We start from the raw sequence: 15,441 nt of genomic DNA on the forward strand, positions 1-15,441 counted from the left end.
CCTGGGGTTGGTGGCCTGTAACTGGAGGACCTCTCCAAGGGTCGTGTCGACCAGGACAGATTCGATATCCAAGCTGCTGGTGTTAATGTTTAAATTAATGCGGCTGAAAATGAGGGTGTCCCTGACGAAGATCGCCACTTCACCCCCAGTCTTGTCCTCTCTGTCGTTCCTAGCGACATTAAAATTTTTTAAGTTAAAATTTTCTTTTTGAGTAAGCCATGTTTCAACGATTACAATAATGTCATAGGTTTCTGCATATTTGTGAAGGTCTAGCTTATTTCTAATGCTTCTAGCGTTCCATTGGAAAATTTTTAAATTATTATCCATTTTAAGTAAAATAAGTAAATACTAACTTAGGTATTTCAAAGTAAAGGTAAATGTATGAGAATATATTCTATTTAGTGTATTCGTTACAAATAAGCAATCAGATTTTGTATTCTTATCGAGCCTATTTGTTACCTTTCTTGTTTTTATTTTTAGTTACTAATTTTTCTAGTCTTTCTTCTTCAGTTTTTTGAATTATTTTTCCTATTAGTTCGGCAGCGGTGGTTGTTCCAGGCAGCTTATTGGGGTGTTGAAGTGGTCCCGGTTGTTCCTGATGGTGGTGCTGGAAACTTGCAGATGTTTTGTTTGCCTGTGGTGTGGCATGCGGTCGGGGGTCTCTTTGTCGTTTGTCAGCGGCGGTTGGATCGGTGTACGCCTCACTTTCCACATCTCCGTAGAATTTGATATTCCTCTCTTTGTGCTCAGTTGTTTTTGTGTGACCTTTTCCCTTTTTGTGCTCGGAAACTAGCGTCTTGTATTCTTCGGCTATTTGGCTGTAGAGTTTTACATCTTTGTTTTCTTTTAGAGCCAGGAAGTTCTCCTTTGAATTGATAGGTGGGTGGGCAGGCTTTGGCATGATAATATTCTTTGCCTCTACAAAGGATAGGTTGTGGTATGCCATGATTGTGTTTATCCTCAAGTACTTTTCGTAGATTTCGAAAGTTTTATCTGTGCTTCTGTGATTTCCCACGCAATTTATACATTTCAAAGATTTCTTATCACAACAATTTTCTTGTTCCACCTCGCCGCATACATTGCAGATTTTTCTTGCTTTGCAGGTTTTTGTCGTGTGGCCGTACCTTAGGCAATTGTAACACTGCATAGGCCTGGATACGTATGGAGTTATAAACGTTTTAACGTTAAAAATATAGACTTCTGTGGGTAAAGTTTGGCCATCAAAAGTTATGATAATCGAGGGGCTGGGAATCCATTTATCTTTTTCTGATGTAGGATTGGGGTTCCTTCTATTGAATCCAGAGACAGAAGAGATTTTAATTTCTGACTTGCACGCTTCTAGAGTTTGTTGGACGGTCAGATGGGTTGGTATATTTCTGGCGATAGCCTTTCTTTGTTTACGAAATCCCGGTATAAAGGTCTCGAGGTTGTGTTGTTGGATTTCTCTGTCGAGTAGCAGTTTGTTTGCTTCCGTTAGGTTTTTAAATATCACTTCGATCTTGAACTTGTCTTTTCTTTTGATGACGTCAATCGACTTATACTTTAGGAATAAGATACTGCCTACCTTATACGGGCTTAACTCCGAATCGTACCCTTGAACGCCTATGGGGAAACGAGCCTATGGCTCTGAGTGTGCTCGGGTACAGAAGGTTAACTCCAGCAGGTAACTGTTATGTATATATTTTATTACACGTGAAACGTGTTTGGTACAACAGCCCAGGATTTACTACCGCCGTACGGAGGGCCGGGTAGGCTCATGGGTGAGCGCGCATATAGACGTTGGTCGCCACGCAGGGCGAGCGCGCATGTAGATATATATACATATGCCGACTGTGTCGGAGCGAGAGACGGAAGGTCCCCACATACACTCCCCCACCAGTGCGAAAAAAATGTATTGCGCGATTGAGCAATACGTTATTTCGTACGATAAAAATACGAAGAAAAAACAAAGATGTCCGGTTGGTGGAGTGTAGCTGTCGGTTCATGATTTTGCATGTAAAATAGAGCCTACGCGATGGCTGTGTCATTTATGTATAAAAACCTGTAAACAAATAAATACGCGTTTACAGTCATTTCGTTTGTTAAAAAATGTCAACGAGATAAATATCATAAGACGCGGTAAAAATAAATGTGACTGAGGCGCAATTTGTGTAACTATAACGAAGCACTAGCGGATGGCACGAACATATACACTAATATCACATCACTTATTGACTAGCTGAGTTTTGAACACTACCGTTTTCTTCTTAGGTCGTCGGAGGATTGCGGGCACCAACTTCGTGGGCTTCAGCACGCCTCGTAGCGCGGGCGCTTGAGTTGTCGGTTGTTGGGGTTTCGCAGCTGCTGTGGGTGCTCTTGAAGGAGCATTCCGTAGACACGCAGCGTATGTTGGTTGTGCCGAGGTCGCTGGGACCACACGTCGGGGCCGTGAGTCCGTGCTTGAGCTGGGTCCGGCCAGAGCGGGTGGGCTCGCGGGCAAGGAGAGCGCGGTTGTTGTTGGCCGATCTGGGGCCGCCAGGAAGGCGCGTGGGGGTCGCACGGTTGTTCGTGAGTACGTCCTGAGCTGCGCCGGTGTACCCGCGAGCTTGGGTGGTGCAGCTACCGCTGGCTGAGCCGGAGCCGCTCGAACGACACGTGGAGGTCATGGCTGGCACATGCATTCGGCACGCGCGAAATTGACGGTGTTGATGGCGCGGCGTTTGCAGGTGTTCGGCAAGGTGGTGCTGTGGCAGCCGGTTGTTTTATGTCCGGTGTTACCTGGGTGATTGACGGTGTTAAAGTTACCGAAGGGTCCAAGGGCGTCGAGGCGCCAGCACTTTGCTGCTGGGGCGTTGCTGAAGTTGGCGCTTTTACGGAATCCTCTGGTAGTGGTAGTTCCTCGCGTAGCAAGTGGGCCGGCTTTAGGTTCTGCACGTTGATTGTAACGACTCTGGCGTTCACTTTTACCTTGAATACCCGGTCGTCGATTCGTTCAATGACCTCGTGCGGGCCACTGTAAGCTTGGTCGAGCGAGTTCTTTTTTGCGTTGCACTTCACGTAGACGGGCGATGAAGTGTAGAGCGTCTCGTAGAAAAATGAGCTTTGTTTACAGTGGTGCGATGCCGGTGATGGCTTTGTTTGTCTCATATGAGCTCTGAACGGCTCCAGGAAGAAGTTTCTGTCGATTGGTGTATCCTCCTCGGTAAAAAATTCGCCTGGTAGGCGTAAAGTCGTGCTGTAGAGGTACTCGGCAGGGGATGCCTTTAGGTCGTGTTTGTAAACTGATCGAAGACCTAGCAGTACCGTAGGAAGCTGGAAGCTTGTCCAGCCAGTCCTGTGCTTCGTCGCAACGCAAGGCCGTCTTTAGAGAACGGTGCCACCTTTCGACGAGGCCGTTGGCGGTCGGGTGATATGCCGTAGTGCGGATGCGCTGGCCCCCCAGCAACCGTGTAAGCGCAGCGAAGAGCTCGGACTCGAACTGGCTTCCGCGATCGGTTGTCACCCGCTTTGGACAGCCGTAGCGAGCGATCCAGTGCCGGTAAAAGTTCAGCGCCACGTTGGCGGCTGTAATGTTGGTCAGCGGGATGGCCTCCGGCCAGGGTGAGAAACGGTCCACCATGGTCAGCAGGTATGAGAAGCCCTGGCATACTGGTAGTGGGCCCACGAGGTCGATGTGGACGTGATCGAATCGCTGATTAGGGTACAGGAAGGCCTTGGGCTGCAGATGAATAAAAAAGAACGTGCATGCTGACTTTCGAGCGTTGGCATTGTTCACACGCTTGGACCCAGCGGGTGATGTCCTTGGACATCGACGGCCAAACGTAGCGCTGGCATACCATTTTGACTGAAGCTCGGTCGGATGGGTGTGAGAGATTGTGAATCGCCTCGTAAACGGGCCTTCTGAATTTAGGCGGAACGTACGGGTGAATGTCATGTTGCGAGACGTCGCAGTAGATGTCTCTCTCACAGGAACCGAGGGTGAGTTTGCGAAGCCTGATTGCTGTTGATGAGCTAACGAGCTCGTGTTTGAGCTCCTGGTCAGTCTCCTGCTCTACCACTAGTTGCTTAAAGTCGATGATGGTAGGGATACGCAAGTCGTCGACGCGTGAGAGCATGTCTGCCACGACGTTCTCCGTGCCACCGACGTGCTCGATATTGGTCGAGAATTGCGCGATGTAGTTAAGTTGGCGTAGTTGTCGCGGCGCTGCGTTTCCCGTGTTCTGGTTGAAGGCGTGGGTGAGCGGTTTGTGGTCCGTGCGCAAGGTCAGCGGATATCCCTCCACTATTCCCCGGAAATGCTCGACTGCTGTGAAAAGAGTCGTTAATTCACGGTCGTATGCCGAGTAGCGTTGCTCGGTAGCGGATAATGGCTTCGAGAAGAAACCCAAAGGTTGCCAGCTCTCGTCGAACTGCTTCAGTACGGCCCCATCTTGGTGTCGGAGGCATCTGCGGAGATACGAAGCTGCGCGTAAGGGCGGGGGTGGGCCAGCATGGCTGCGTTTGCCAGGCACGATCTGCACGCCTGAAACGCCGCGGAAGAGGCCTCGTCCCATTGTACTGGCCGCATGTCCTTCTTTTTAGCGCCCTTGAGGAGCGCATGCAGCGGGCCGAGGTGGACTGCGGCGTCCTTGAGGCAGCGCCAGTAGGCGTTGACCATGCCGATGAAACGCCGCAGGCTGAAGAGCGTTCTAGGCTGGGCGAACTCCAGTACGGCTTGGTACTCCACTTTATCGGGTAGGGGTCTTGAACCCTGGGCAGAAACCTCATATCCCAGGAATGTGACCTTTTCCACGGCAACGACGCACTTCTCCAAGTTCACGCACAGGCCGTGCTCCTTAAGACGTTGGAAAACCTTCTGCAGATCTTCCATATGCTGGTCGAAATCCACAGATGCGATGAGGATGTCGTCGATGTAAGGGAATGCGTTTAGCCCACGTAGGACGTCGTTAATTTTACGCTGGAACGTTTGGGCGGCGTTCTTGAATCCAAACATCATCACCGTGAATTCGAACAGCCCAAAGGGCGTTATGATGGCTGTTTTGGGTACATCCTCTTCGGCTATTGGAATTTGGTTGAAAGCCTTCAGCAGATCGATCTTGGAGAAGATGGTTTTTTCGTGAAGGTTGGCCGAGTATTCCTCAAGCCGTGAGATTGGGTGCTTGTCCGGCACGGTCCGTGCGTTTAGACGTCGCTAGTCAGCACATGGGCGAAGGGAACCGTCCTTCTTCGGGCACAGGAGCAGCGGACTGGCCCAAGGGCTTGAGCTGGGGCGACATACGCCCTGGGCGATCAGCTCGTCGAAGATGCGCCGAGCCTCCTTCAGTCGGTCGGGCGCGAGCCGCCTGGCTGGCTGTGCAACTGGAGGGCCCAGTGGTAATGATGTGGTGGTATGTGGTTGAGCCCTGGGACGGCTGCGGGGGTGCCTTTCCCGTGATATGCGGAAATGAGTCCAGCAGCCTGGCCACGGTGTTTGGAAGCACGATGCTGAACAGCGTCGCGGCGCCCGTATATGTCTCGCAGCGGTCCCCCGTGACGTTGTACGTGAGCGACAAAGACGACGGGTCGATAGAAATGGCGTGCTGCGTTAGAAAGTCGAAGCCGAGGATGCCGTAGGGGACGTCCGCTACCACGAACCACCACGTGAAAAGGCTCCGCATCTCGATTTCAATGGTGAGCTGCTTCGAGCCATATGTTGCTATGGGGGTTGCGTTGGCCGCATGAAGTTTCAGCGTGGCGGGCTCCTCGCTGCTCCCTGGAGTGCACGGGATAAGCGATACTTTCGCGCCCGTATCGAGCAGAAAAGGCAAGTTGCTTTTGTTGTCATGCACGAAAATACGACGATATAGAGCCTTAACAGCATTGCCCGAGGTCGTCGCGTCCTCAGGCAATGTGCTCAGTTTTTTTTTCCAGGAGCACGGCGCCATGCAGTGACGGGCCTTCTCGGCGAACTCCTGGTGATACCAGCACAGGTCGCCGGTCGGAGAGGAATCGGGCCCATCGTTATTAGGCTTGTCCCGGCGACGTCGGGCGGGGCCGCGGTTGCGGGATCTGCCGCGTGGCTGTCGCTGCGACAGCTTCCTCACACAAGCGGCCAGCTCCTCGAGCTTCTTCTTGAGGTCGTCGAGCGTGTTGTCGCTTGGCACCGCCGAAGACAGCGCGAAAATCTGCCCCTGGCGGGTGGACTGTATCCCCCAGAATACGATCGGCGAGTGCCACCAATTTGCCGTCGGTCTGATCCTCAGACACAGCCAGGGCGACCCGGATATCCATTGGCAGCCGGTCGAGCCAAACTTGGCGGAGGAAAGCCGGACCGACGAGGTTGCTGCCAGCCGCTGTATCTGGGCAAGTAACTGTGAAGGTGGCCCCTCGCCGTACTGCAGGCCTGAGATGAGCCTCCGGACCTTTTGTTTGCTGCTTTCTGTAAAAGCCTTAAGCAAAGAGTCCTTAACGCTTCCATACAGACATTCCTGTGCGGCTGTGCTGATGATGTTTTCGATCTCCACGGTGATGAAGTCCTCTGACAGGTATTTCATTAGGTGCTCGAAGCGCACGAACTCGTCACAGATTCCCGCGCGAACAAACTTTGCCTCCAGCGTCGCGAACCAGAAGTGGTCCTTCATGGTCCAAAAAGGCGGCTGGTGCAGATCGGCGAGAGCAGTGTTGTGTGCGGCTATCGTGTGTTGTGTTGAGCCCATTGGAAAGCCTGTTGGCACAAACTGCCCCCGGTCCCACTGCGTCACCGGATTGTTGTGATTGCCGCCGGAAGTTGCGCCGAACGAAAGCGCGGCCGCCGAATTTGGGCCTCTCGAACTTTCGTTGGCAGGAAGGATCCCGCTTTGCGCGCCAAAATTTTCGCGGTTCGAGGACGCTCCAAACATGGCGTCCTCGTCCCTGGGCGTTTAAAAAAATGTTGAGTGCCCGAGGGAGGCCCCGGGGTTCGTGAACGACTGCCCTTGTTTGCCAAAGGTGCCTGGGTTGTTGGAGAGGGCATCTAAACTGCGTTGTAGCTGTTGCTGCTGCTCCCACTGTCGCTGCAGCTGTTGTTGCTGTTGCTGCTGCTGTAGTGGCTGCTGCTGCTGTAGCTGTTGTTGTTGGTTGCTGAGCGTGCTTGCAGCGTTAGCGGGTAAAACCACTGCATTGTCGAGCGAGGTCGAGGCATTGAAGCCTATGCACTCACAATCGCGATAACGCGTGAAACGAGTTTTTACTCGCAAAGACGGGGTCACCGGTTATGGGGAAACAAACCTATGGCTCTTAGTGTGCTCGGGTAAAGAAGGTTAACTCCAGCAGGTAACTGTTATGTATATATATTTTATTACATGTGAGACGTGTTTGGTACAACAGCCCAGGACTTACTAATGCTGTACGGAGGGCGGAGTAGGCTCATGGGTGAGCGCGCATATAGACGTTGGTCGCCACGCAGGGCGAGCGCGCATGTAGATATATATATATATGCCGACTGTGTCGGAGCGAGGGACGGTAGGTCCCGCCCACACGCCAAATGACCCTAGCACCATCTAGCATGATTTTGTGTTTTAAGAAAATCCCTAGGACTCTAGGTTAGCTAAGCATATCCAAGATTAGTGATTATTTGCAGCCTCGACTATCCTTGACTAGCATCGGATCCTACCGTGAAAGCCGTTGCATCGGTATACCTTATAGCTTTGCCTGGCGAACCACTGTTGAGTAGACAAAGGACATTGTTAAACTTTCTAGACAACTTAGGATTTTTACTAGCTCGTCATGGAATACAGCACATACGATGTCGATTACCACCTGGACTACACACATACAACCAAGCAGGGCATGCCAACGTAGCTCGTGTAAGCCCCGAATATGGCATGAAAGTCTTGGTTGATGCCTTACTTAACTTGCGTACGCACTTGTAAGCGACCCAATTTCTAGTTAGCATAGTATAATCTGACGAAATCAAACCTATGACTACGCCACTGTAGCTTCCATGAGTTTTAATCTTATAATTATGCATATTGAATTGAATAGTTTTTTATTGGCTTTGAACGTTACATCAGGTGAGTTTTGGTGCCATCTAACGACGTGCCCCTGTGTATTATAGGCTATGTGTACAGAGACTACCTATCACGTCTTATCGTCTTTATCTATGACGAGTGATTCCAGCCCTACCTAGCAACATTTAGTATTTATGCACTTATCAGACATTCTCCAGTGGCATCTAACATATCCCATTCGTGGCCCCGCGTATCAGACGTACCTCAGCACAACCGATAGTATTCTCTAGCTATTTCGCACGTGTGCAATGTTCGAGGGAGTACCAACTGATCAATTTTTTTTCCATGCGACCGACTTAACGTTAGACAAATCCTAGTGCTACCTGACACGTCCGTGCGTCTTTGGCATATCACAGCATCACTTAAAATGTCCCCACAAGTCCGTGAGCCTTATTTACTATGCTCGAGTGCAACCTTGTTTGTCCCTCGCAGAAGGATGCGAGTGTTAGGCAGAACTTAGTGACAGTGTCTTCCACCATAAGACCTTACGTACTCTGGCACCAGCCAGACAATCATTGGGTGTCTCTTTCACCCCCGCGAATGCATCCGATAAATACTAGTGTACAAAAACGGTTATGAGGGTAAGCGAGCGTAGATAAACACGTCCGAGGAATACTAGTGTACACGAGCGTGTCCGAGGAATACTAGGGTATGCAAGGGCATGCGAATACATACAAGGAATACTAGCTTACACGAGCACATCCGAGGAATACTATATTTTATACGACCACGTCTCAGATATACGAACTTAGACGAGAGCATCCAAGGAATACTAGCTTATACGAGTACTTCTCAGAAATACTAGCATATACGAGCACATCTGAGGAATACTAGAATATGCGAGCGTACGCTAACGCATCCAAAAAATACAAGCGTACACAAGCTTCTTTATACAATTTTTTCATAATTTTTAAAATTTTTATAAATTATAAGTAAGTTTTTTACTCTATAAACATCTCTAACGTCGCACTTGCATCTGTCACATACTCTCACACACTTATTTTTATGGTCCATATTGGTTACCAAAGTTACAATTGTATCAACATTGAAAAAATATACATATACATTACAGAATCATATGTTTATTGTAATGGTAATAAATAAATCATAAATAAATAAATATGTATTGATACATAACAGAGCAGTTGTGCTAAAGTACACAAATTTCTGAGTTTTCGAAAAATACATTTAACCGAAAGAGATTTTGTATGAAATAAATTATTAATTCAGTTAATTTATTATCAAATAATATAAAATGATTTACAGTGAGTAAAAATAAACATAAGAAATAAGTTTTAATCTTTAAGATAAGATGTACTAATCAAATTCCTAATGCATGGATCGCACATAGCACAGTGGATAAGGTCTTTGACTTGTGTACATGAGGACGGGGGTTATAGGATGGGGGTTTTAATTCGTTTGGGTACATTTTTTTTTTTTTTTTTTTTTTTTTTAATAATTGAGTAAAACAAAAGGAAATAAAATTCATAATATTTGAATTATGTGGTGTGCGCCAGCACTCGCTCGATTGTGCTAGCGCGCCCTTGGATGCGCCAGCACCCGCTCGATTGTGCTAGCGCGCCCTTGGATGCGCCAGCGCTCGCTCGATTGTGCTGGTGCACCCTCGGAATCCTCGGATGCGCCAGCGCTCACTCGGATATGCCAGTGGTGCCAGCGCTCTCTGTTGTGCTAGCGCGCTCTCAGATAGGTACGCTACAGTACATTCGGGCAGGCTTGTGTACGCTAGCATTTTTTTGATGCGTTAGTGTACGCTCGCATATTCTAGTGTTTCTCAGATGTGCTCGAGTATACTAGTATTTCTGGGAAGTACTCTTATAAGCTAGTATTCCTTGGATGCACTCGTATAAGTTCGTATTCCTGAGACGTGCTCGTATAAAATATAGTATTCCTCGGACACGCTCGTGTACACACGGACGTGTCAGGTAGCACTAGGACTTGTCTAACGTGAAGACGGTCGCATGGAAAAAAAATTGATCAGTTGGTACTCCCTCGAACATTGCACACGTGCGAAATAGCTAGAGAATACTATCGGTTGTGCTGAGGTACGTCTGATACGCGGGGCCACGAATGGGATATGTTAGATGCCACTGGAGAATGTCTGATAAGTGCATAAATACTAAATGTTGCTAGGTAGGGCTGGAATCACTTGTCATGCTTGACTTGAAACACAAAATCATGCTAGATGGTGCTAGGGTCATTCAGCGTTGAAGGGTACCAGTATTTTTGGCTGCCAGAAAATTTGCTCACTGTTAACGCAGCCGAAAATACATTAAATTTCCCCCACGTGTTCACGCGTGCCCTGTGTTAGTTGTATGATGATTAATTTCGAACCTTGTTGCGTATATCAAATCACACAACTAGACCCTAAATCTGTAGCTCTGAGAAGTCCGTGAGCAACTTACTAATTTTGGCTCGAAAAAATACTCAAAACTGATAGATCGTTAGCAACATATGCAACCGCTTTGTAAAAAACTGTCAGATAAATCACTTGCAAAAAAAAAAAAAAAAATTTGATGCCGTCGTGCGAAAGACATGAAAAGTATCTCGTCTACTTTTTGTAGTGTGCCTATACTATCAAAATTCGTATTAATCGTTTGCAATTTAATTGTCGTTTATGTTGAACAATTGTAAATTGTCGTGTTTTTATGTATAGCACGTAAATTTATTATTTATTTCGAATGTGCGATTTTTTTCTTTCATGACGATAATACACATTGCTGCGCATGCGTTGTCTATACAGTTCAGTTCTATAGTCTCACCCGAGTAGAAATGAAAGTGGGCAGCCGCAGCCCAGCTTAAACACATGGTCCAAATCAAGCCACCAAGCCTGACCGCAGGTGGGTTTGTAATACGGAGCAGACTCGGGCGCAGCTTGGCCTGACTTTCGCCTATTAATCGCCCACTTTTGTCTGCACTGATATAAGATATATATACAAACATATAAATTTTTATATATAACCATGTGTGTGCTGAGCGCTTGCATATCATACTATATGTGTATACTTATACATAGACATCTCTATGTATTATATTGCAGGCGAAAGTGGTCGGTTACTGGGCAAAAGTCATACCAAGCTGCACCCAAGTCAGCACCGTATTACAAACCCACTGTTGGCTAAGTCAGGTGCCAAGCTGCGGCCAAGGTGGGCAGCATGGCACCCAAGCTTGGGCCCAGTTTTCGCCCACTTTCAATTTCCACTCAGGACAGTTCAGTTCCGTAGTTCCATAATTTCGTTTCATCAGTTTGGTCCTTGGTCCAGTCCTATCTGGTATGGCCGGTATATATATAGGTCTACTTGTTATTGGGTGTAATATCCGCAATCGCCGCCAGCAGCCAGCAGTTACATATGTAAGACGTGACAACGTTGCGTGGTTGGTGGCGCTACTTTCGATTTACTGGTGATGTGATCCGTTTTCCCGCCAGTAGTAAAGTAGACGACGTCGGTCTACTTTCTCTTTTTCGTGACATTTTCTGATTGTAAACAACGCATATTGTGATAGACGTAAACAAACACGCAGACCAAAAAAAATAGTTTCAAGTGCCAAAAAGAAAAATGGAAATAACAGCTTTACTGCTAGCGGGATTGCGCGGGATCACAGCAAAAATTTCACGAAAAAGAGCAAGTAGACCGACGTTGTCTGCTTTACTGCTGGCGGGATTGCGGATCACATCCCCAGTAAATCGACAGTAGCGGCCCCAATCACGCAACGTTGTCACGTCTTACATATGTAACTGCTGGCAGCGATTGCGGATTACACCCAATATAAGCACATGGACCTCATTTCTTGTCGGGATGGAGTGTCGCAACTGTGTAAACTGTGCCTATACCTATACCATGCCATCAATGACTACTAGACGGTCGTAGCTAAACACCAAGCCTTGGGCAAGCCCTGGCCAGTATTGCAAATTGTAATGAGGTTATCGAAAGGGTATAGCCAGGCCCTGATGATGGAATATGTATATAGGATTACTATATAACCTTCGACCTGCGGGACGTGACACTTACGTACACATGGATATGTACACACACACACTTCCATAAATTGATCGTGTGTTTGTTTATGCTTGTTCATTCGTTTTTATCTATAAGTACATTAAACGAAAGATGAATAACTAAAAGAAAAATCGGAAGAGTACGCAAATTTTAAGAAAAAAAAATTAAGCTTAATATACTTAGTACGATTACTACAAGTACAAATTCAAGAGAACCACATAACCAACGATAGACTCCTTTTCTAGTGAATTACAAACAATTTGATCAAGACAGTATTTCTGAGTTCGTAAGTCTGGTGATAATAATGTAAAAATAAAAAAAATTAGATTTGTAAAAATTTAATCATCATTTCCTAGTACGTTTCTAAAAATTAAACATTGTATATCACTAAACAGTGTTCCATAAAGCAGCGATACTCTACTTATAAGATGTTTCCTTATTATTTGCTAAAATTATTTATCGTTGTTTTCCACTTAAAAGCGTTGGATATTCATATACATACCATAACCCCTACTGTAGTACGTAGTATACTGTTAGTCCAGTAGATTATTATACACTAGCAACCCCTCGTCTCGGCTTCGCCCAAAACTTACTAAATGGAACACCGTAGTGTGCTGACATGTAATATGAAACACATTTTCAGTTAGAAATTTTGCATTTATTCCTGCAGACACTTCTCAGAACAAAAATCTTCTTACTAAAAACTTATTTGTTCGCAATCCATACAGTTTATTTGGTCGAATAATAAGCTGTAAAAATTAAAAAAAAAATAATTATGGTGAAAAGTATCGTGCGTTCCTTATGCCATAAAATAATCGTTGGACATAAGAAGCGGTTGATTATCAGTTTCTCCCGTGTAATTTTCGAAAAGGGCTATTTTTTAAAGATGTTAAGATTTTAAACTCCCAAAAATATATATTGAAAAAAAAGTTTTTTCTCTTATCTCACAACTTTATTACCAGAGCAACAAAGTCCTGGAGCTTAATCTCTACATTTTTTATTGCCACAAAAATACAAATATATATTTTCTTCTTATTTTAAAACCTGAATTTAGATCTTTAAAGACTTAAGAGATTCCTGTGAGGGTAAAATAAATAATTTATCTCTCACGTAATGGATTCTTTATTTGTCGATTTTAAGGCTGCCGTTCCAATCTCGATAAATTTTCTGCGTCAGTTTCTTGACGCATAAAATTTTATTCATTAGATACATTTGAAGTTTTCCATCCAATTCAACCTCTTGCGACTTTTGTGACCCCTAAAGGCTATTTTCTGTCAATTTTTTTAAGTTCTAATATATTTGTTGGTAAGGTAGTTCGACGTCCGATTGCCCTTAAAAAAACCGGTGAGTTTTTTTAAGTAAACTCTTTCTTGACTAAAATTTACAGCAAATGTGACTACCTGGATACCTCAAGGTGATCTTCTCTGGCCTGCTGTTGAAGACCCATACTGATCGAGAGAAAAATTACAAAGTCCGAAGCATTGGTTCGTGATGCTTGCTCGTTGGAGACTCACGTAGGTTAAAGTTTTTTTTTCCTTCATAGCTGTTAGGTACGCCCAGCGCAGACCTTGAAGAGGATCGGTGATTCCTGGTTACATGCTTAGAGTCAAGGGGGTAATATAGGGTCGTCGGTTACTGGGGTTCCCAGCCTTGCAACGAACAACTCTGCTCGTGACGTCTGCCAGTGAATGACTGACTTGGTTTAATAGTGGCCGGCTTTATGTAGTGTTTTAGTCGATGAATAATGTTTCCGGAAATGCTAGTAAGAATGTATTTGTTGGCACGGTAGTTTAAACTTAGGGGGCCCTTAAAACAACCGATGAGATTGAAGGTTAAGTAATGAACGTAAATACTTATATTGGCCCTGAAAAAGGCCAGTGATGAAATTTCTAGTTATTTCTTATTATTATGCTTGATGATGGAGTGCCAGCTGTGGGTAGCTTGACTCTTACCCTCGGAGTCTCTGATGTGTACGGAGACCGTACATGAGGGAGATATATGCCGCTGATCAAAATATATCTCGTCTTCAGGTCGTTGCCCGGATAACCACCGCTCATCGTTAGTGGGGAAAGTGGGAGCAGGAGAATACCTTCTCTAAAGGTATGCCGTTGGAACGACCACTAAGAAGTTGGCAGTTGTGGCTGCCCGTACTCTTTAGAGCTGTCTTCCCTGGCTTATATTTGTAGTTAAAATTCTCTGACTGCACCAGGCCAGATTGTGGTACTGCCACATAACTCTGAAGTGTCGGAGCAGGATGTGATCTAGTTTGACACGTCGCCTGGTATTCTGCCGAAGACGTTATGGGTTAGAATAAATTTCTCATCAGTGGCACTCATCAATTCTGAAGGTTCCAGGTAAAAGTGAAGACCTAGATCACTTCCCCTTCGGAAAAAAGCGTCATTGGTAACCGGGATGCCAAGCTGCACATCTCCAGCCACATTGTCGATGAACTGCCAGTCGACGATTGAAGAAGAAACTTCGACGCTCTGGCCTATTATAACCACACTTATTTCATTCTGTTGCAGGTAGCTTCGATTTTAAGTCGACACCGCCTAGCGGATCCTACTGAACTAATGTGAAAAGCTGTCGTATTTTTGCAAAACTTTGAGCTTATTTATTGCTATTGTTATTAAATTTTTCAAGATAAAAATCATACTAAAACCATCTAGGAAGTGTCAAGAATTGGTATGCAAAATTTCAGCAAAATCGGTTTAGTAGTTTTCGCGGTTAGCGATTACAACAGTTTTAGCGACATTGCTTTATATATCAGTAAGATATATAAAAATACCCTGGCCAGATCCTGATCATAGCTTGCGGCCAACCTCATTAGACCGTGTGATAAACTCTACATTCAAGCCTGCCCAGGCCCTGACATCAATGTAAGGCTTGCCTGGCCAGGCCCTGGTCTTAGCCTTTGGATCACATTCTTGCCAGGATGCTGAAAGTATCCGCCAGGTGCCATGTTCCTGGTAGTGCAGTCTGCGAAAACCTAAATGTTAACGTACATTAATATACGAAATTGTAACTGACATGGTAAGTACTTCTTAAGCTGAATATTGAGTGTAGAACACTATATCGAAATTAGCTTCGTACACTCATTTATTAGTCAAGGGAAATATAAGCAAACAAAAATATTCACAAGAACTAATTTTGCTATTTGCAATTTTGCACTGTGCATCTTTCCACCATGTTCTTAGTAGTACAAAATGGCAGATGCGCTCTAAGAAATCTAAGGGCTCGGGCACATGAAACCGCGTAAAGCGTAAAGCGTATCGCACATCGCGTAAAATTATAGGATCAGGGAAAGTTAGGTAAAGTACGCTTTACGCGAAAAAATTCGTCAATGTGCATATGGGAGTAAGAAATACGTTTGTAAGTGTTTTTAAACCAATCATAGCTAGTATTTCGTTGGCTTTGCA

The 15,441-nt window shown here is 45.7% G+C and overlaps 1 protein-coding gene across 1 annotated transcript; it reads right to left on the reverse strand.

Moving 5' to 3' along the window:
• Positions 1–2,246: 2,246 nt before the first annotated feature.
• LOC149373266 (uncharacterized) lies at positions 2,247–6,857 on the reverse strand. The gene is made up of 6 exons (XM_089597583.1): positions 5,214–6,857; positions 4,470–5,170; positions 3,765–4,425; positions 3,283–3,697; positions 2,785–3,194; positions 2,247–2,723 (listed from the first exon to the last, which is right to left on the reverse strand). The coding sequence occupies exons 1-6, from the start codon at positions 6,855–6,857 to the stop codon at positions 2,247–2,249; spliced, it is 4,308 nt and encodes a 1,435-aa protein (XP_089453709.1).
• Between the last annotated feature and the right edge of the window lie 8,584 nt (positions 6,858–15,441).

The sequence above is a fragment of the Copidosoma floridanum genome, unplaced genomic scaffold (assembly GCF_036245765.1).
Source record: "Copidosoma floridanum isolate Cflo_tuat_1 unplaced genomic scaffold, Cflo_Japanese_pri ptg000034l, whole genome shotgun sequence".
NCBI lineage: Eukaryota > Metazoa > Arthropoda > Insecta > Hymenoptera > Encyrtidae > Copidosoma > Copidosoma floridanum.

Bases quoted from the DNA above. Each gene is read 5' to 3' on its own strand.
- LOC149373266 (XM_089597583.1), bottom strand. From the start codon at position 6,857: ATGTTTGGAGCGTCCTCGAACCGCGAAAATTTTGGCGCGCAAAGCGGG. The intron at 5,171-5,213 runs GTGCCCGAAGAA...TGTGCTGACTAG, and splicing joins TGGGCCAGTCCGCTGCTCCT to CGACGTCTAAACGCACGGAC. The intron at 3,698-3,764 runs GTCCAAGCGTGT...ATTCATCTGCAG, and splicing joins CCAAGGACATCACCCGCTGG to CCCAAGGCCTTCCTGTACCC.